The 22,673-nt window shown below is 44.5% G+C and overlaps 1 protein-coding gene across 1 annotated transcript in view; it reads left to right on the forward strand.

Annotated features, from left to right (window-relative positions):
• The window catches only part of KIAA1109 (KIAA1109 ortholog), a 590,259-nt gene that overhangs the window by 555,581 nt on the left and 12,005 nt on the right, over positions 1-22,673 (forward strand). Inside the window, 4 exon segments of the mRNA XM_029584454.1 lie at positions 9,549-9,763; positions 17,751-18,002; positions 18,129-18,332; positions 19,590-19,784. Of these exon segments, the coding sequence (XP_029440314.1) occupies positions 9,549-9,763; positions 17,751-18,002; positions 18,129-18,332; positions 19,590-19,784 (866 nt within the window).

The raw sequence follows: 22,673 nt of genomic DNA on the forward strand, positions 1-22,673 counted from the left end.
GGTGTAGTAATGAGCTGCCTGTACATGAATAGTTAGAAATCCGTTCTTTATTGTCCCAAGGTACTCACTTGGAGTAGATCCAAGCCTTGGCTGTAGGCGTACCTCACTTGTGTAAGCACTTCTACTCTGCAGGACTCTCTGGGGCCCAGGCAGAGACGGGAACTGCGTGGCTTTGTAAATCTTCCACCCTGATGGCACGACGCCTGTAGCAGTCTTCCTGGGGCTCAGCTCCGGGGGATCAACGGTAACACAAAGACTGGGTTAGTGTATATTCCCCTTGTAATCATCCCCTGAGGGGCAGCGTTTCTCCTTTTAAGCCGATGCCAGGACATCGCAGCAAAGGCTAACCTGGTAGTTTTGTCCACAGTCTTTCACGTTTTCAGTTTTTTTTTTTTACCAAAACCCGTTCACAAACAAACCTAAATTTAAATCCGCCTTAAGTCATAGAGAGAAAAGAAAGGCTCTGCACTAAGACTCCTTTAGTAGGCCTCTTAGGCTCTAGCACAAGTCATCCCTTCTCCCCACCGTTGGGCTCCAGGCTCCAGCCTTTCCAGTCCTCCAAAGCAAGACAAAGCCAGAACTGTCAGAGTAGCCTAACCTCAGTCCGTTTCTGTCTCCAGGCAATCCACCTCCATGGCCGCTTCCCCTTCCGGGGGGTTGGCTCCCCAGCATTGTCTTGTACTTCCTCCTAACTTATCTTATTTCCCCAGGGAGAGTCAGAGGCAAATCCAGACAGCAAGGCCTCGAAGAGACAGGAGGGAAACTACATTTCCCAGGTTCTTACAGCCTCCTTTTGACCAATGGGAAGAGGGAGAGAGGGCTGGCCATTCACCCCTTGGCTCGCTTGTGTGTCCAATCCCACAGGGTCACCACCCCCCCTGGTGAATGGCCAGCCCTCTCTCCCTCTTCCCATTGGTCAGAAGGAGGCTGTAAGAGCCTGGGAAATGTAGTTTCCCTCCTGTCTCTTCGAGGCCTTTGCTGTCTGGATTTGCCTCTGACTCTCCCTGGGGTAATCCATTCCGGGTTTTCCTTACTGGGTAAACATTGAGCCTCATAACATTATTTATTCAAATTTATATTCCGCCCCTCCCCATGGGCACAAGACAGGATTACGAAATATAAAATACAATAAAAGCCGTAATAAATAAAAAACAGTATTGCACGCCAAAACCAAACCAAATAAAATATAACAATAACAGATCAATGTATCCACAGCTGCCTCTTCAGTTTCTCTGTTACAGTGACTGAAGATAAGCATTTGCACTTTACTTATCTGATTAAATTTCTTCAATTGGGACTGGCCAGCAGAAGACTCCGCCTCCTTGATGACATCACTGTCGGTGCTCGGCAGGACTGTTAAAAAGATGACCCCACTGGTGGGCCCGCTGATGAAAGATCCAAGGCAAAGGGCCCTGTCCTGAGCCCTTCAGTGACTACGTGGGCAAAGAAGTTTCTTGTTGGTTTCTGTGTGGGTTTTTAAAGGTGCACGAAAATCAAATTCCAACAGTTAGTGGGAGGGGAAGGTATAATCTTTGCTTTCAGAACTTTCCTCAGTATACTCCCTGCTGTGATGCTAGTCTTTATCCTTTAAGGCTTAGCTCGTTTCAGACGAGCCAGGTATTATCAGTTACAGCACGCTCAATTGCATATATAAATGTTTGTTCTGTTCGTAATAATGAAGATATGATTGCAGCCTTATTGGCTGAGGGTGATTGGGGTCGATTTTAAGATCTGTGCGCACGGTTCCTGGCATGCGCACATGGATATGCTGATTTTATAACCTGCGCACGTAGCCACACGCTTATTACAAAATACGCTGTCCGCGCGTATCATCCAGGCGTGCATGTGCGGGAGGCCCGCGACTCGCACGCACAGGGGGGAATTTTCCAATTACGTACAGCGACGCGATTGGCCTTTTTCCCCAGTTCCCTCCCAGTCTGCTGCCCAGCTTTTTCCCCTCTCCACCCCGACCTCTAACCCCTTCCTATTATTTCTATACTTACTGTTTCTCAGGAGCAGGCGTAAACTCCGTGCGCCGGTCGGCCGCCGGCGCACACTTTCCCAGGGCAGCATCTAATGGCACTGTCTCAGCCCGCCCCTTTCTAGAAGCCCGGCACTTTGGCGCGTACCAGGGCCCCTTCAAAAATGCACGTGGCGTGCGCAGGGTCCAGCCACACGCGCAAACCCTGGTATTTGCATGCATGCACGTTTTAAAACCGGGCCGATTTTGCTTAAGTGAAGCATGGCTCTCTTAGAATGAGTCTTCCTTTTTAAATTTCTTTTGCCCTTCAGGCTATTCTTATTATCAGTCAATTAGGACTAATAGGGAGGGGCGGTGGAGTTTTGAGTTTTTTATAAATCCCATTTAATGGTTGTGGGAGCTTAATAGTGAAGATCCAAGAGTTGGCCCACTGCTGAGCTTTATTATTCACTGGGGTGATTAGCAAGGACCCAATATTTATTGCTGATTTTTTTTAACTTCATTATCCTTGCAATGTACTTAAATTATTGCAAATGGAGATTTTAATATACATCAGGATTGTAAACCCATTTTGAGCTGTATTGATTCTCAAGAAGGCCTTGTTGGCCACATATTAGATCCAACTGATATCAGCAAATTCTTGGGATGTTATCAGGGACTTAATTTTGGGGTCAGATCATTTTTTTATTACTTTCTTTTAGGACTAAGGAAGATTCTTCTAATATCATTAAAGCTCCAGTTATTTGGAAGTCTCGAGTGATCCAGCTCAGTTTTGCGATAAGTGGAATGCTAATAGTAATTTTGTACCTTCTGGTTCAGAGAATTCCCTTGCTACTTCTTTAGTCTAGTCTTTAGGCAATATTGCTGAAGAAATTGCGCCCATGAAAAGTAAAACTATCTAAGGGAAGTGGCCTTGATTTATCAGATAAGCACCGGTTGAAAAAACTCACTCGGAGAATAATCACTCTTTTCAGTACTGCATGTTGTGACTATAAATTGTTTTATAGTGTCGAGAAGAACTTTTTATAATTCATGTCTCACTGATTCTTTAAATCGCCCAAAAGAATTGTTCTCTCTAGTTCACAGATTAGTGAATGGCGTGTGGGTAGAACATGGTGGAGTTTATTTTAATCCTAGGCATTTCTAAATTCCTGTGTTAAAAAGGTTAATTCGTTGCTCAAAATTTCAAGACTTTCTCTTCCTCCTCCACAAACCGGGCTGAATTTACCACTAGAGTTATAAATTCATCTTACCCAGAGGTGGTAGCAACTGATACGTGGGATCATTTTGATTCATTAAGTCTTATGGAAGTGGAAAAGTGTGTGGGTATTTTCAAAAACTCATTCCTTTCCCTGTCCTTCCCCTGTATTGTATTTATTTATTTGTTGTTGAGTTTTATATTCCGTCGTCCGGTGAAGCCATCACAACGGTTTACAAGATTCGAATGGTAGTTAGTATCTTAACATATGCGAATTGAGGATACATCAGGATCCATATTATATTCGAAAATGAACGGTTAAAAGGGATCGGAGTGGGTAAGGATTAAAGGAAGGGGATAGGAAGTGGAGGGGGGGTTACAAGGGTGGCGAAATTAGTTTGCATTAAAGGACATTTCAACTAATGTATTTAATTTATCTATATCTGAGGGTGTAGTCCTGAGGGATTTGAAGTTGCCTCTATAAATCCGGTACTTAAAAAAGGGAACCTGACACAATCCATTAAATTATTGTCTACAATAGGAAAACCTTTAGAGGAGCTTGTGTATTAACAGTTGAACGATTTTTTCCTTAAAAACCACAGCAGTGAAACGCCGCTTGTGTCAATCAGTGATTCTCTGCATCAGTTAGACAGTAATGGCATAGTGAGCGCAGCCTATGATGCGATAACTCATGAGAGATTTTATTGCATCGTTTGGAATCACTGGGTATTAGAGGGGTCGCCCACCAATAGTTCAAATCGATTTTGGATGAAAGCAAACAAGTTTTATCTAAAGGAGCTTGCTCTGCTTGGTACGAGTTGCATTATGGAATACCACAGGGCTCAGTTTTCTCAGCAGCCCTTTTTAATGTATATTTGCTTAATGACTGATCAATTTGGTACTGAATTTTGAGTTTATGCTGACGATTTTCAACTTTATTTTCCTGTCACTAAGTCCCTATTACTACAATCAAATACATTTTGCATTGTATATCTTCTGTTGGTTCCTGGATGAATGAGAATCATTTGTTTTTAAATATTTCTAAATCTGAGGTCTTATGTTTCTTTCACAGAAATATAACTCTACCAGATTTATCAGATTACTTCATCACGGTTAATGGGGTAATTCTCCCTGTTAACAGTAGTAAGAAATGTAGAGGTTATTTTTGATCCTCAGTTGAATTTTTCCCCTCAACTTAAATCAGTCCTAAACCCAGGATTTCATAAATTGTGTACATTACGTCATGTTCACTATATTTTAGATCGCAGTGATCTCCGTACACTGGCGCAGTTGTTTGCTTTATCCACGAGTGGCTTGCAGCAGCTTATACCTAGGTCTTCCTACTTTTCATCTCCGTGCGTTAAGTATTTTACAAAATTCATCTGCTCTTTTGGTAATGAGAGGGTTGCCAGGGGTCCATGTCATGCCCCTTCTTCAAGCATTATATCTATTGGCTCCCTCCCTTCCCAATGTATTCGTTTTAAAATTTAAACTTTGATTTTTAAGTCAGTCAAGTTATTTATCCTGTTTATTAACTCCCTATATTCCTACCAGAGTCTTGCGGTCTCAAGACATGGGTTTTGTAACAGTTCCCTCAATAAAAGATGCCCACTTGAAAAGAGACCAGATGTCGGGCATTGTCTATAGTGGGTCCTTCCCTCTGGAACTCATTACTGCCTGAGCTACGAGTAATCAGTGACGTAAAGAGTCAAATCTATTTTATTTTTAGAAGCAATTGGAGAATCTAGGTATGGTAACTGGAGTACATTTGACTTATTTGATTTATTATATTCTGTAATTTAAATTGTTTTTAGAAAGCTTGAGTGCATTCAAGTTCACTTGTTTTATCTTGTAATTTAAATTTTTATTTTGCCTCATTATTAACTTACTCAGCCTAGCATGATAGGTTTGCTGTAAATATATAAAGATAAATAAACAGCATAAATCACTGGTCTTATCAATAACCAACGAAATAACGCCAGCGTGTTAACACTAGCACAGCTCTCTGGTAACATAGAAAGCCTGGATAAGCTATCAGGCTTTTACGCAGGCTTCTAAGGCTTAGAAAAACCGGAGTGATATGTATATTATACAGGAACTTCCGGTATAGAAAATCCAAAAATAAATAAATAAATAAATATATTATACAGGAACTTCCGGTATAGAAATACCATAAATAAATAAATAAATAAATAAGTTGTAAATAGTGACAGAATAGACTACAAATTGACCAATTACAAATTTAAATCATCAAATAGTTAACAAAGAGCCCATTATTCAAAAATATCCGGCTATCGATTGATGGATTTTGAACCTTTTTGTCTGCTTATAATAAAAATAATCTAAGTGGATCACACCTTAACATACAGCAGAAAATTATTTATTTATTTATTTATTTATTTTAAGTTTTTCTATACCGGCATTCACAATAGATATCGCATCATGTCGGTTTACAATTAACAAGTGGATAGGTAACAAAAAAGGTAAAAACTAATATTTATCTTAATAATAATAATAATAATAATAATAATAATAACATTAAACAAGAGAAGGCTAAGGTATGCAGTTACAATAAAACAAGGGAGTAATACAACTTGGAGCATAGAAAAGAAGCAGGGGATTAAATCGAAAGAACGTAAATGCCAGTCAATGTGCTTAAGGCATTAGTGAATTGTGTTTATGATGTAGGAATATTAATTATAAGGTAGGGAAATTAGTTGCCGAGAATAAGGCAAAGTCTGAGTGCTTAGTTAATGATGGAGTAGGTTCAGTTTAGTTCAGGAAAGGCTTTCATGAATAGCCACGTTTTGAGTCTTTTCCTGAATTCACATATTCAGCAATATAATATTTTTTTCAATAAAACATGTTATCAACTAAAAGCTTCCTTAAACAATAATCTTCAACTTTTTACTAAAACTTTTCAAATCAGAAATCAAGCGCAACTCATTAGACAACTAGCTGAGGACCTAATAATGACAGAGCTTGATTCCTTGATACCTGGATAAGTTCTAGTTAGCCAGATAAGTTATATCCCCGGCTAACTTTAGACCTATAGTCGCACAGATTTAACTTATTCAGTTAACTTAATCCGATGACTCCAAATATCAGCACTTAACTGGGTAAGTTAAACCTGGTTATCCAGCTAACTATTAAGTGGTTGTCACTTAGCGGGATAAGTTGTTACTTATATGGATGAGTAATGCTAAGTATCAGCTTCACAGTTAATGACAGCAGATTAAGAAAAAAATGGTCCATTCACTTTACCTAGCAAATTGCTTAGGGTAATAACTGCTGCTCTGTGCAGATTACCCCCATGCCTTCTGTTAAGGGTAGTAACAGCCGCTCCAAGCAGGTTATCCCCATGTTTCTGTTAAGGGTAGTAACTACTAATCCTTGCAGGTTAACCCCATGCCTTCTGTTAAGGGTAGTAACTGCCACTTCTTTCAGGTTACCCCATGCCTTCTGTTAAGGGTAGTAACTGCTGCTCCGTGCAGGTTATCCCCATGTTTCTGTTAAGGGTAGTAACTGCCACTCCTTGCAGGTTACCCCATGCTTTCTGTTAAGGGTAGTAACTGCCACTCCTTGCAGGTTACCCCCATGCCTTCTGTTAAGGGTAGTAACTGCCACTCCATGCAGATTACCCCCATGCCTTCTGTTAAGGGCAGTAACTGCCACTCCATGCAGATTACCCCCATGCCTTCTGTTAAGGGTAGTAACTGTTGCTCCGTGCAGATTACCCCCATGCCTTCTGTTAAGGGTAGTAACTGCCACTCCATGCAGATTACCCTCATGCCTTCTGTTAAGGGTAGTAACTATTGCTCTGTGCAGATTACCCCCATGCCTTCTGTTAAGGGTAGTAACTGTTGCTCCGTGCAGGTTACCCCCATGCCTTCTGTTAAAGGTAGTAACTGTTGCTCCGTGCAGGTTACCCCCATGCCTTCTGTTAAGGGTAGTAACTGCCACTCCTTGCAGGTTACCCCCATGCCTTCTGTTAAGGGTAGTAACTGCCACTCCTTGCAGGTTACCCTCATGCCTTCTGTTAAGGGTAGTAACTATTGCTCCATGCAGATTACCCCCATGCCTTCTGTTAAGGGTAGTAACTGTTGCTCCGTGCAGGTTACCCCCATGCCTTCTGTTAAGGGTAGTAACTGTTGCTCCGTGCAGGTTACCCCCATGCCTTCTGTTAAGGGTAGTAACTGCCACTCCTTGCAGGTTACCCTCATGCCTTCTGTTAAGGGTAGTAACTATTGCTCCATGCAGATTACCCCCATGCCTTCTGTTAAGGGTAGTAACTATTGCTCCATGCAGATTACCCCCATGCCTTCTGTTAAGGGTAGTAACTGTTGCTCCGTGCAGGTTACCCCCATGCCTTCTGTTAAGGGTAGTAACTGCTGCTCCTTGCAGGTTACCCCCATGCCTTCTGTTAAGGGCAGTAACTGCTGCTCCGTGCAGGTTACCCCCATGCCTTCTGTTAAGGGTAGTAACTGCTGCTCCTTGCAGGTTACCCCCATGTCTTCTGTTAATGGTAGTAACTGCTGCTCCGTGCAGGTTACCCCCATGCCTTCTGTTAAGGGTAGTAACTGCTGCTCCTTGCAGGTTAACCGTATGCCTTCTGTTAAGGGTAGTAACTATTGCTCCTTGCAGGTTACCCCCATGCCTTCTGTTAAGGGTAGTAACTATTGCTCCATGCAGATTACCCCCATGCCTTCTGTTGAGGGTAGTAACTGTTGCTCCGTGCAGGTTACCCCCATGCCTTCTGTTAAGGGTAGTAACTGCTGCTCCTTGCAGGTTACCCCCATGCCTTCTGTTAAGGGCAGTAACTGTTGCTCCGTGCAGGTTACCCCCATGCCTTCTGTTAAGGGTAGTAACTGCCGCTCCGTGCAGGTTACCCCCATGCCTTCTGTTAAGGGTAGTAACTGTTGCTCCGTGCAGGTTACCCCCATGCCTTCTGTTAAGGGTAGTAACTGTTGCTCCGTGCAGGTTACCCCCATGCCTTCTGTTAAGGGTAGTAACTGCCTCTCCGTGCAGGTTACCCCCATGCCTTCTGTTAAGGGTAGTAACTGCCTCTCCGTGCAGGTTACCCCCATGCCTTCTGTTAAGGGTAGTAACTGCCTCTCCGTGCAGGTTACCCCCATGCCTTCTGTTAAGGGTAGTAACTGCCTCTCCGTGCAGGTTACCCCCATGCCTTCTGTTAAGGGTAGTAACTGCTGCTCCGTGCAGGTTACCCCCATGCCTTCTGTTAAGGGTAGTAACTGCCTCTCCGTGCAGGTTACCCCCATGCCTTCTGTTAAGGGTAGTAACTGCCTCTCCGTGCAGGTTACCCCCATGCCTTCTGTTAAGGGTAGTAACTGCTGCTCCGTGCAGGTTAACCGTATGCCTTCTGTTGAGGGCAGGCACTCCCATGCAGAAATGTTAACTTTAGGTGTAACAGAGGTAACTCATGTCATCATGAAGAAATGGGATGACATTTCTGCATGGGGGTAGCAGTTTCTGCCCTAAACAACTTGTTGGGCAGACTAGAATGGACCATTTGTGTCTTTATCTGCCATCATTTGCTGGGCCCTGTATCACCCCCCTCCCTGCTGGACTCTGTTATTTGCCTGAGGATAGCTCTAATGATTCCACACATGGGATCTTCCCAGTCCACGTCTGGGAGATGAAAATCCTCCTTTAGCATCACCTTCCTCTTCATTTTATCTAATAAATGCTTTTCAGAGGATTTCTGTCCCATTCTTCTGTGTTTGCCAGAGATCTGAGGGCCATTCCAGTACAGATGGAAATGCCATCACCGCTTTCCAAGGTAACCAACATGTCCCCTGCATTTTCTGTTGCTTTGAGACTATTTTTTATAGAAAGTGCTCCTCTTTGCCTATCCTGTCTCTCCTGAAAAGACAATAGCCAGCTAAGGCTATATCCCAGTCATGGGACTCGTTGAATCATGTTTCTGTGAGAGCCATAATATTTAGATCTGCCGCCACCATTAGGGCTTGCAAAGCTGGAACTTTTATTACTTAGACTATAGATATTTGTGTTTATAGGCCGTCCAGATATTCCCCTTTCCCTCGTCTTCCCTCTAACCATCCTCGCACCTCTCCCCCTTCTCTTGGTAATGTGTGAACAGCTTGAGACTGATGTAAGGTTTCTTGGCTACCAGGGCTTTGTGTCAACTGAAAAGGTTTAAATTGTTCTCGGCTGTGTAACTGCTAGCATCAGCTTAAAGTGGTGAGGTTTTAGAACCAAGCTTCCAAAATTAATGTTAAGATTACCAGTAATTGTGTCAATTATATTCAGATGTATTAAACAGAAACTGTGCTAAAATGATACTTTTTATAATATATCAGGAACATGCTTCTCTCTCTTATATTGTAGTGAGATTTTTGTCCATGGAGACCTGCAGTGGGACGTTTTCCAGGTTATGATTTCACGATCAAGCACTCCAGACCTGATAAAAATAGGAATGAAACTGCAAGAATTCTTTACTCAGCAATTTGACACCAGCAAGCGGGCATTATCTACTTGGGGACCAGTTGCCTATCTCCCTCCAAAGACCATGATCAGCAGCTTGGAGAAGAACTCCGAGCAGTGTAAGATGCACAAAACTGCTTTACTGTACCTGTCAGGGAGGTGCGACAGTCAAGAGTCCTGGTAAACCGTGCGATAGTGCAAGTGGCATAATTACCCCAAACACACAGCGAGTTTCACCTCTTAGGACATGTAGTATGCTGCAGTCACTTTGTCAGTGTGCACTTAGATTTCAAGCACTGCACGTTGAATTTAATAAGGTGGACTTGGAACAGAAAGGGGCACCTTTGTTTCTTCCGTTTCCTATGCAGCCTATGCTGCTTGCAGAACACCAATTGTTGGATCCATTGTGCTCAGTGTGGCTATCACATCCCACCAAACTTCTAAAAGTATATAGAATACATCACACTGCTTCACCGCCCCAGGAAATACACAAAGCAACAAAACCTATTTTCTGAGCCCTGTACTGTGTGCTGTACTAAGCCTGCCAGTAGGTCCTGTTCCCTGAATGTACCCGGATCAGTCCAGACAGCTGGGTTTTGCCTCCCTTCCAGCAGATGGAGACAGAGAAAAACTTTGAGAGTGCCCCCTCTTAAGGGCAAGTGCAGCCTGCGTGTCTTCAGTATTTCTCTGTCTCTAGCAGATGGAGCTGGTGCAAAACCTGCGGTCCTGTCCCATTTGAGTACAGGCGGCAGGTCAGTCTCTCTAAGCGTGCGACCGGATCCGGAGGGGTTTTCTTTCTTAGGGTGCCTGTCCAACGATTTTTTTTTTTCGCTGCAGCCATGCCACGTGAGGCACGCTGCTCGGCCTGCAGGGAGTCAGCAACGCAGCTCTCTCGATGGACTTTGTTCCTGATGCCTCCCCATTGAGGAGGGATCCTTGGGAGCAGCGAGAGGAAGCTCAGGCAGGGCCTGCGGGGTGGCTAAGCGTCCCGCCTCACAGCAGCTTCAGGCCGATCCATTCCCTATCTGAAAAACTTTTGCCGATGCTCAGATTCGAGCGGTTGTGGGAGGAGATCTCCCGCTGCAATGAGCCTGGGTGACCCGGGGGACGATTTTTCTGACTTTTTGGTGGAGGAGCCCCCTCCACCAGTGGGGGAAGGGCCAGTTTCTGCACTCCTTCACTCCAGACTTTGTACTTTTAATGCACAAAGCTTTTTTGGCAAGTTTATCCCAGCAGGAACCCCTCTCAGGGTGCCTCTGTGGGCCCTCCCATTAAGGTCCCCAGGTGTCAGGAACCTTCGGGGTCCTTTAGGATACAGAAGATCCGGGGTCCTGTGTTGCATAAGGACGTGCCATCTCCCTCAGGGTGGGTGGACCCCGCAGGGCCTGCACCCCAGATGGGACCCCGGCCCCTCTTCCCGGCGCTGATCCAGAGGACAATCCGGAGAAACCTCTGGTTTTTGATGGGATGACCCTAAGGTAGTCCGTCTGTTTCAGAGGAAGGAGCTGGAGCCCCTCATTCCCTATGTTCTTGAGGAGCTTGGCCTGGCTCTATCCCAGGCGGATTCACTTCAAGACACGGTTGATCCAGTTCTGGCGGGCTTGCGGGGCCCAGCCAGGACTTTTCTGCTTCATCAGCTTATGGCCCGGGAGTGGAATGCTCCTGATGCGGGTCTAAGAGTGGGTCGAGCCATGGACAAGCTTTATCCTCTGCCAGAGAATGTAGTGGAACTTCTAAAGGTACCTAAAGTAGATGCCGCAGTTTCGGCCGTCACAAAGCGAACCACTATCCCAGTGGCAGAGGCGGCAGCGCTGAAAGACCTTCAAGACCGCAAACTTGAGGTCCTCCTGAAGAGAATTTTTTAGGTCTCGGCCCTTGGCATCAGGGACACTGTCTACAGTAGCTGTATGCTCCGCGCGAGCCTCAGGTGGGTGCAGCAGTTGCTGAGTGCACAGGATCTTCCTCCTCAGGAGGCGGCACAAGCAGAGCACTTGGAGGCGGCAGTGGCTTATGGGGCAGATGCCTTATATGACTTGCTCCGTACGTCCTCCAGAACCATGCGGTCTCTGCACGACAGCTCCTGTGGTTGCGCAATTGGGCGGCCAACGTCTCTTCTAAGTCTCAGCTCGGGGCCCTGCCTTTCAAGGACAAATTCCTGTTTGGGGAAGAATTGGAGCAGCTGATAAAGTCGTTGGGTAACAACAAGGTCCATAAGCTTCCCGAGGATAGACCTAAGAGTGCCTGGGGCTTCTTGCCGACACGCGCTCGCTTTCAGGGACAAAGACATTTCTGCCAAAACAGGACTCCTGCCCCGGCGGGGTGCCCAGTGGCGGGGCGCTCACAGCCCTGGGCTCATTCCTTTCGTGGCCATCGAGATGGTTCCGGACAGGGTTCCCTTGGCGTCAAGCCTCCACAATGAGATCTGGCCGACCCATTCCTCTATCCCTGCCCTAGGATAGCTGTCCCTTTCTCTCGAGGAATGGGTCAAGATCACCTTGGACCGGTGGATCCTAAGCATCATCGAACTCTGCTACGCTTTAGAATTTGCTCGTCCTATCCGAGACCTCTTCATTGTTTCCCCCTGCGGCTCTCAGGCAAAGAGATGAATCATATGAAAGAGAGCCCAGCAGAGTGGTTCTAGCTAGTCACATCAGTATGTTTCTTATACTCACTGGTCCTCTGTCTGGGTAAGTGTGTAAGAGAAAATACTTTGCCCTAGTTAGGCAACATCGTGATCCTAGAGCAAAAGATGCAATTGATAATAGTAGATAAGACATCAAATAAACCTAACAAAGAGATGTGACTGTCCTAATGTATTCATATTGTCAGTAAAAAAGAGTCACGTTTTGCCATAGCATTTGGGTAGGGCTGCCAACACAGTATGCGTAACTTGGCATAGCTTGCATCTTCTTGTTAGCCTCTGCTGTGCTTTTGACCCTGTTCTAGCCTTCACATGTTGGCAAGATAGTTGCATAGGTATGATAGAACTCCAGCAGGGCCTTTAACATGGAGCCAAGTGCTGTTTAAGTTAAATATGTTACAAGTAGTGTTTGAGCTTTACATAGAAGCTACTTTCTGGGATGACACAAAATAAGAAGAAATCCCATAACAGAATTTTTTAGTATCTTATTAAAATAATTATGATGCTGATCATGTCTGGGAAATTTTGATTTCCAGTCACCCTGAGATTGTTGCAGGGTCCCAAGCCACAGCAGGCCTCATCACTTTCTACTCTTAGGCAGTAGAGACACTCTATCCTCAACACCTCTGACTCCTCAGATGTCACACAGCAGGCTCTATGAGCTTTACATAGAGGAAATTTTCTGGGATGACAGTGTTCTAGAAGGCTGCAAGTTGATTACATATATTTTAAACTATATCAGAAAAAATCACACACACAAATGTGTAAGGTATAATCGGACGGGTTTACCCTCATACCGAAACCGGTGTTTTTAAACCATACAAGCACTTTCAATTTTATGTGCAAGCACTCGTATAAATAATCACGGGGTAACCCAAATTCTCTTTTTTTTTTAAATTTTTTAAGTTTTTTGAGAGTCCTTTTTTTTACCAAACACATATTAAAGTTGCCGTACAAAAATGTGCAGACATTATTCCTTCTAAATTTTAACGAGGGAGAATTTCTTTTAAACGTAGACTTTTAACAACATTTGAGAATGGAAAAGTGGATACTTATCTTGAACTTTTCCAAAAATTCAAGAACAACGGCTCCTCAGCCTTGTTCAACCAAAAAAGCCTGGAGGTCTGAAAAGAGTGGGACAAAAACAGATTAAACATCCATGCAATACCTCTTCATGAAACACAATCTCCACAGACTTACGGATTGAGAATGAAAACGCCAACTCTTCTAGCGTACGGCAAAAGGTTCAAGATAAGTATCCACTTTTCCATTCTCAAATGTTATTTTTTATTTTATTTTATTTATTTCTAATTTTTATATACCGATGTTCTTGTAAGAACTACAAATCACTCCGGTTTACATACAACATTGAAATGCCCAAAAAGAGTAGGGGCTTTACATAGAACAATAGAACAAAATACCAATTAAACATAGTAATATTATAATATAGTGTAAACACAGTATAAATACAAGAAACGTATGAACTCAAAATCATAGTGCAGTTGAAAAAATCGTAATAGTAAAACTCAGTGAGGTATCCCATAATTTGGGTTTATCATCGTGACTAGGTAGCATTAAGTGTCTGGGAAGGCTTGGCGGAAAAGCCAGGTTTTTAGCTTTTTTTTTAACTCCTGATGACATGGTTCTAGTCTTAGATCTGGGGGGACTTTTAAATGTTGTTAAAAGTTTAACAACATTTTTAAATGTTGTTAAACTTTTAAATTGTTAAACTTTTAAAATGTTGTAAAGACTTTTAAATGTTGTTAAAAGTCTGCGTTTAAAAGAAATTCTCCTTCGTTAAAATTTAGAAGGACATTTTTGTACGGCAACTTTAATATGTGTTTGGTAAAAAAAAGGACTCTCAAAAAACTTTAAAAATTTAAAAAAAAAAGAGAATTTGGGTTACCCCGGGATTATTTATACGAGTGCTTGCACATAAAATTGAAAGTGCTTGTATGGTTTAAAAACACCGGTTTAGGTGTGTATGAACAGTCACTCAGGTATGAGGGTAAACCCGTCCGATTATACCTTACACATTTGTGTGTGTGATTTTTTCTGATATAGTGTTGGCTTTATCACATACTTTACCAGTTTTTTCAATTTTTATATATTTTAAACTGTCATACCTCAAAAAGAAAATGTAATTCCTGCCTTTTAGATGGAACGAAGACATGTAAAGGCCCCAATTTTATCTCTTGTGGGCTCATTTGTGTTACTCCACCTAAGACCAGACGAGTTACATGTATGCTATTTACTCTCTGGGCTTGGTACCTGCAGCTGCAAATTTCAGCGTGTTAGAGGTGAACAAGACCAAGAACCTTATGTACTATTCAAGTAGGCTTCTGACTAAAGAGTTATGTGATGACAGCATTAGGTGCTAGACCCAGAGAGAAGGCCCATTATTTGGTCAGAGGTGATATATCTTCATAACGGAAGAGGCTGATAGTTTGTTATAGCTGCTCTATGACATCAGCATAGCTATATAACCTATTGGTCACCAACAGAGTGAAGACCTTGCTATATCACCTGTAGCCAAGCATTTCTACATCTATTCCACTGGACAGCATATGGAAGTGAATACTAGCTAGATAGTGCCCATTTCACATACATGCCCATATACCTAGTAGTTAGCTAAGAGTATGCTCTTTGGAAGAGGCAATATGAGCCACTTGTGACGTTCCACAGTAAAGAGATTCCTGTTTTGCTCTTTCTGACTTCCTTGGGAGAATACAATGAGCTTTCCTTTTTAAGGCTTAGGCCACATATGAGAAATATGCCTAGCTGGAATGGCCAATGGCACTCTAGCATGCAAGGTCATTTAGGTCCCAAACCTCTATCTAGTCAAACCTTAAGACAAAAAACACCCAATAAAAAGACACAACCAGAAGGTTAAGTTTCAAAATAAGTGACCACTTTATTAAACATTTGTAGTCACATCATTCAAAGCAATTCAGTATCTTTGGAATTGACATTCTGCTAGAACAAGATATCAAATAGCACTTAACATTGTAACTGAAATTACCAGCATATTTTGTGGAGACATGTTACATACATTGTTCCAAATGGCAACATGACATATACAGTATTATGATCTTATCCTTTAGCAAAATGATGATTACAGCAAAGAGCCTAGAAAGTGGAAGTGGTAACCCAATAGCTATAGTTCAGCTCTAATGTTAGAGCTGATGCCAGCACAACAATGTGGTGGCAGTCAAAGGCCCAGACAGTCCATGTTGAAAGAGTGCACTGAAAAGGGACTGCAAAAGGGCCACAGCAGCGAAGTCCAAGTGAAGGCCCAAACAGTCCATATTGAAAGAGTATACTGAAAAGGGATTGCAAAAGGGCCATGGCAGCAGGACCAGGACTGGAGAGCTCAGCATGGAGGCAGCAGGACCAGGACTAGAGAGCTCAGCATGGAGGCAGCAGGACCAGGACTGGAGAGCTCTGCATGGAGGCAGCAGGACCAGGACTGGAGAGCTCAGCATGGGAGGCAGCAGGACCAGGACTGGAGAGCTCAGCATGGAGGCAGCAGGACCAGGACTGGAGAGCACAGCATGGAGGCAGCAGAACCAGGACTGGAGAGCTCAGCATGGAGGCAGCAGGACCAGGACTGGAGAGCTCAGCATGGAGGCAGCAGGACCAGGACTGGAGAGCTCAGCATGGAGGCAGCAGGACCAGGACTGGAGAGCTCAGCATGGAGGCAGCAGAACCAGGACTGGAGAGCTCAGCATGGAGGCAGCAGAACCAGGACTGGAGAGCTCAGCATGGAGGCAGCAGGACCAGGACTGGAGAGCTTTGCATGGAGGCAGCAGGACCAGGACTGGAGAGCTCTGCATGGAGGCAGCAGGACCAGGACTGGAGAGCTCTGCATGGAGGCAGCAGGACCAGGACTGGAGAGCTCTGCATGGAGGCAGCAGGACCAGGTCTGGAGAGCTCTGCATGGAGGCAGCAGGACCAGGACTGGAGAGCTCTGCATGGAGGCAGCAGGACCAGGTCTGGAGAGCTCTGCATGGAGGCAGCAGGACCAGGACTGGAGAGCTCAGCATGGAGGCAGCAGGACCAGGACTGGAGAGCTCTGCATGGAGGCAGCAGGACCAGGACTGGAGAGCTCAGCATGGGAGGCAGCAGGACCAGGACTGGAGAGCACAGCATGGAGGCAGCAGAACCAGGACTGGAGAGCTCAGCATGGAGGCAGCAGGACCAGGACTGGAGAGCTCAGCATGGAGGCAGCAGGACCAGGACTGGAGAGCTCTGCATGGAGGCAGCAGGACCAGGTCTGGAGAGCTCTGCATGGAGGCAGCAGGACCAGGACTGGAGAGCTCAGCATGGAGGCAGCAGGACCATCACTGGAGAGCTCAGCATGGAGGCAGCAGGACCAGGACTGGAGAGCTCAGCATGGAGGCAGCAGGACCAGGACTGGAGCGCTCAGCATGAAGGCAGCAGCAGGATGAGAAGAGACACCAGCAGGACTGTGACTGGAGACTACATCAAGGAGGCAGGATTATAGGCAGAGCATAATAGAGGAGGATATAACAAGTAAGCAGCTAGACAACACAGGCAGACAGTAAACCATCCACATCAGCGAGCCGGCATAAGAACTCTGTAGTGAGGATGGGCCCATCTAGCTGGCACAGTAACACTGATGTCAGGATGGGTCCAGTCATCTCCTTCCATATAGCTGGCCCAAGAACTCTGTACTGAGGACGGTTCCAGAAGTCTTCTTCCATATACTCGGCACAGGAGCTCTGTACAGAAGACCGGCCTGGCTTGTTTGGACCAGTCATCTTTGAGTGAATTTTTGGAGCCTTTAGAACTGTGCACCTCATGGGCCTTTTCCTCCCTGGGGCTTTTTGGTGGTTGGAGGTTATGTTTTAGCTTTATCTACCGTGATTTGATGAATCCGTGCTAACCGGACAAGTCGTCTTTTAAAATAAAATTGCACCATCACTCTCCCCCTCCAGCCCAAGTTTTCAAAACAGATTGCACTGCCGAGCCCTTTTCTCAATTTCCCCCTCCCATCTGAGTTATAGAAAAGGAACGAGCAGCTGAGCCTTCCCCCTCTCCCCACTGTGGAATATTTATTTTCTGTAGAGCCACTGAACGCCCGTCCCAGGTAAGCAGTAACCCCAAACCTCCCCCTGCAACCTGCCTGCCGGGGGATTATCATGAGCAAGCTGTAGCAATCTCAGCTGGGAGAGGGGCTTGGTGGCGCAAAGTTCATAAAATCTCTGAGGGGGCTCAGCAACAAAATATTTTAAAATTCAAGTGGAAGGTGGGGCTTGGCAGCGCTGATTTTTCTAAACATTCGGGACACTTTCCCCTGAAACAGCACTTTGCAGAGCTTTGAAAATGCAAAACTCTGCACATTGCTGCTTTTCATCAGGTTAGACGTGTGTGCCCACGGTCCTTGTGTGCAGGTAAGGAGCCTCAGCTTTAACTGTCCGTGTCTGTTCTCGGATTTGTAGTGTTGGATGCAGCTCATCACCGTCACTGGCCGGGAGTGTTGGAGAAGATCTCTGGCTGCCACATCACCTTATTCCAGATCCCTTTGCCAGAAGACGCAGTGCAGCTGGGAGGGTCCATGAGCCTGCATGGGAATCACATGACATTAGCCTGCTTTCATGGGCCTAATTTCCGCTCCAAATCCTGGGCGCTCTTTCACCTTGAAGAACCCAACATTGCGTTTTGGACAGAAGCACAAAACATTGTGGAAGAGGGTATGTCATATCTTCCCTGTAAGTTTTCATTTCCCCCCCACGCAGTCTTCCTTTAAAAAGATGGCAAGAATAAATTGGCGGCTTGCTCTGAATGCCTTGTTTGCTGTTTTGATCGTCCTGCCGCAGGTTCCAGTAACTCTTCCACCTACATTGTCCAAACGCTGGATTTTCATTTGGGTCACAACACAATGGTCACCAAACCCTGTGGTGCCCTGGAAAGTCCCATGGCGACGATCACCAAGATAACAAGGCGCCGCCACGAGAACCCCCCGCACGGGGTGGCGAGCGTGAAAGAATGGTTCAATTACGTTACTGCAATGAGGAACGAAGGTAACTCCCTCGGGCTTAGGTTGTGGGGAGGGGGGGGAGGGGGGGTGTCGGTTTGTGGGTCCTGCAGTTGCCTCCAGTTCAATCAGGACCGGCACCTATTGTCCTGCGGTGCCAGGAACCAGCATTTGGCAGAGCTTTTCCTCTCATATAACTTTGATTTATTTTTTTAAAGAATTGCTTTTGCCTCATGTCCCTTTAATTAGGAAAAAGTAGAAAAAGACACCCTGTAAATAAGATAAGCTGAAAAGTGTTTACTGCAGCAAAAGCCCAAACCAGCTACGTGCATGTTCCTATTGTACCCGGCTCTGAGCGTTCCTGAATCCATAGATAGGTTCTCCTGATTTGGCTGAAATATGAGAAGGCTATGGACTGAATATCTTCACGACTGTGGCCATTAAAGGAGGAGGGCTGGACTGTTAGCTCTTCCACACCATTTCTTTTTTTCTTTTCTTTTTTAATGTGGTCTTGCGCCAGTGAGAACCTGGCTCTCCATGTCCTTACCGAGACATCCCCTGCGGTAGCGACTCCTCTGGCTCCCAAGCACAGTATTCCCCCCGCCCATGTGCACTGCAAAGATATTGAGCAAATTCACCTTCCCTTTAAACTGCTGCAAACAAGCTGCGCGTTTTCTTTTTCTGCTCCACCTTTTCTCTCGTGCATTGTGGTGTAACCCCCTGGGTATGGTAAATTGGCCTTTTGAAAAGAGAGAAAGTCATTTCTAAATGTTCATGAAACGGTGACGCATGATCTCCCGCAGACGTCCTGAGAGACGATCCAGTCGCTGTTAGCCTAGTTTCCTGCTGGCAAACTGGCCTTATAAAATCATCAGCAGCTTTGAACCGTTCATCCAGTTTCATGCAAGTTTCAGGTCACCTCGACATCCCCTGTTCATTTCTTCCTTGCAGAGAAACAGGACCCTTCAGTTCAGCTGAAATCTCTGGGAGCTCAGCTCAGAGCACTCTGAAAGATTTTCAAAGCTGTTCTGCCTTTGGTTAGGCGCGGTAACCATTTCTGTGCCAAAAGAAGAAAAGGATCCTTGTTTTCTTGTAATGAAAATATGACTTTCCCAGCAGGGACTCATGCAAATATTGAACCCCCTGAAAACCGTTTGTATGAATTCTGCTGGGCTTTTCCTTAAACTGCATCCCTCAAAGAGCCCCCGACAGCTCAGAGGGATTGTCAGGAGTGCGCTGGTGCCAGGGGGGCGATCTTAGTAAATCCATCCTTCACTTGCTTTATTTACTCCTCTTTGTGCAGAGCTAAACCTGCTTCGAAATGTGGACAGTAACATTATAGAGAGCAACCCAGCAGTGAAAACCTCCAGCCTGCTGAGTGGCTTCCGGGCGGCTTCCAGTTACAACCACGAGACGGAAACCATCTTTGCTCTGCCCAGGATGCAGTTGGATTTCAAATCCATCCACGTTCAGGAACCAGAAGAACCTGCATTACTAGGTGGGTTCCAGCGATCATCTTATTTAACATCCTGTGCTGCTAACACTTTTTTACATAACTAGTGAAGTCCGGTTGAATTGAGATTGCCGCAAGCTGGGGGTGTTGAAAACATTACCAATGTGTGGCAAAGGAGATGCGGCCCTTCAGGTGAGGGCATAGGACGTTGCAGTTCTGATACTGACCTTGACAATAGCTGAATTTACATATCCAGGTACACGGGCTCAGAGCCCTGCTGGGAGAATCCTGTATCCATGCAGATTGGATATTCTGGAGCAGTAGGAATGACGTTTATAGCATGTATTCTAGGTTACCCTCATTGGGAGAATAACACTGGTGGAAAGGCAGTCACTTTCTCTACAGAAATCATCCATTTCAATAGCTTTAATCTTATTAAGATTAGAATTTTCTATTATAATTCAGTCATGGAAAATCCCATCATTAAGCACAAAAATCAGCAGTTTTAAGTAGAAGAGTAAAGCTTTTATTTTTTATTTTGGGTTTCTGCAGTTTTTCTAGCTCTCTTTTCATGATCTGCCAAACGGGGGAAGCTGAACCTTAAGCACTGCTCAGATCAGACCAGATCACTCTGTTTAATGGGGGGGAGGTGTCCTGCTCGGGGCAGGGGAGAGTGTTTGGTTAGGAAGGGGGGGACCAGGTCGGCAGGAGTGTGGATCGTGCTGACAGGCCTTGGGAGGGTGGGGTCTGGCTCTTCACCGCTTAACCTGCTATATTCTTTTAATATGGTGGTGAACATTCCCTGATAACTTTCAGGCCGATACAGTGAAGTTCGCGGGAAAGTGGGCAAGCGCCCGCTCTCCTGGCACACGCACAGGCCACTCTCCTGTGCGCGCGATTCACTAAAAAACAATATTCAAATTAGGGCCCGCGGTAAAAAGAGGCGCTAGGGACACTAGCGCGTCCCTAGCGCCTCCTTTTGGACAGGAGTGGTGGCTGTCAGCGGGTTTGACAGCCGACGCTCAATTTTGCCAACATCGGTTCTCAAACCCGCTGACAGCCACGGGTTTGGAAACCGGACGCCGGCAAAACTGAGCGTCTGGTTTTCGAGCTGCAGGCCGATTTAAAAAATTTTTTTACTGCTTTTCTGTGCACTTTCCCGGTGCTGAGAGAAATTAACTCCTACCTTTGGGTAGGCGCTAATTTCTGAAAGTAAAATGTGCGGCTTGGCTGCACATGTTGCGGGCGCTATTAGTTTCGGGGGGGGTTGGCTGCGCGTTTTCCATGTGCTATTACCCCTTACTGTATAAGGGTAAAGCTAGCGCGTGGAAAACGCGCATCCAAACGCGGGTTAACTGTATCGGCCTGTATGAAACTTAACCAGCAATATTCAAACATACCCAGTTAAGTTTCGAAGTTATCCAACTTCGTATCCCCGAATAACTTTATTTAAGGATATTCAGCGAGATGTTTTATTTATTTAATTGAATAAATTATTCATTTTCCTTTTTTTTTAAATTTTTATATTAACCTTGGTGTTTTAATGTCTTAAGTGAATGGCTTGGGATCTATTTTTGCCTTAATTGTCTGTGTAAATGCAAGATAAGTTATAAACAGGTCCTATATTCTTTGATGTAGAAAAGTATTTACTATTTTAGAGACCCATCAGTAGATACTTGGAGATAAGATGGGTGACTAATTGTTTTCAATTGATCATTGAATTTTTTAAAATCCTTTTCGAGTGATCTGGCTTGATTGTCTCTCTTCCGATTCTTGGAAAGCCTCCGTATGGACTAACCATTTGAGCCTGATAAGAAGAACTAACGGCCTGTTTCACTAAGGCATTTCTCCCATTCTGTTTCTATGCTCAATCCCTTGATGAATCAGGCCCTAAATTATCTATTCTTTTTTCTTTTTTTCCTTTTTCTGAAATTCTATTCTTTTTCTTTTTCTTTTTGTTGAATTTCAGTTGTATAGATACATTTAAAAAATGATAAAACTTAAAATAAAAACCCTGGTAAAGTAAATTAGCAAAATATGTCTAGTAAGTGAAAAAATTACATTTAATGGAGTGAGCTAGTTATCAACTACAGCACCTCATAAAGCAGAAGAACAGGAAATTCAAGCGGGAGAGACAGCAACAGCCTTCATTTTATTTTTCATAAACAATACAGGGAGGGGGGAGTCATTTTCAAAATGATTTCTGTGGGGTGAAACCATAACTTAACGGCTGAAATGCCAGAGGAGCACTAAGCACTTCACTTTTACCCACAGTAGAGGGCGGGGTTGGGCGTTGCGCAAATACACGCATACATTTGAATTTTCAAAAGTATTTTTAGTCAGGAAATTACCTGCACAAAATAGGTGTAAGCTGGTGTGAGTTACTTTTCTCAGGTAGTTTCCAAAAGTGAAAGCATGCACATATTTTCACTTTCAAAAATCAGTGCAAAGTGAACTTTGCAATATGCCCGCAATGTGAAAATAACCGTGATCAAAAATACAAATGGGTTTCCCTGCTGTAAGGCTCGACATTTACAAGGGAATCTGAGACCAAAGGTTACTGTTTATTACGGGCTTCTCTACCGAATGCTTTCAGATGTTTGTCTTGAAATATTATAAGAGCGTCTCATTGGAAACCCACAGCTCTGATCAGGAATCCATAGCTAATCATTAAACTTAGATACTAAAATGGAAAACGTATGCTACAAGGCCAAAAAAAATCTTAATTCAGTATTAATCTCTCAGGTGACTTTTTATTTAACTCAACAGAGAACTTCATTTCCCATTGTCAGGTTAACAGGAGAACACAGCCTAGGGGTGTTAAATGATTTTGATGCATTTCTTGGCTTTACCTTGTGCCTCACATTCACATCGTATCTGGTGTTTGCACTAAAATATTTGCTTGCCGTTGCACTATGAATTATTATTTATATT

The sequence above is a fragment of the Rhinatrema bivittatum genome, chromosome 1 (genome assembly GCF_901001135.1).
Source record: "Rhinatrema bivittatum chromosome 1, aRhiBiv1.1, whole genome shotgun sequence".
Lineage (NCBI taxonomy): Eukaryota > Metazoa > Chordata > Amphibia > Gymnophiona > Rhinatrematidae > Rhinatrema > Rhinatrema bivittatum.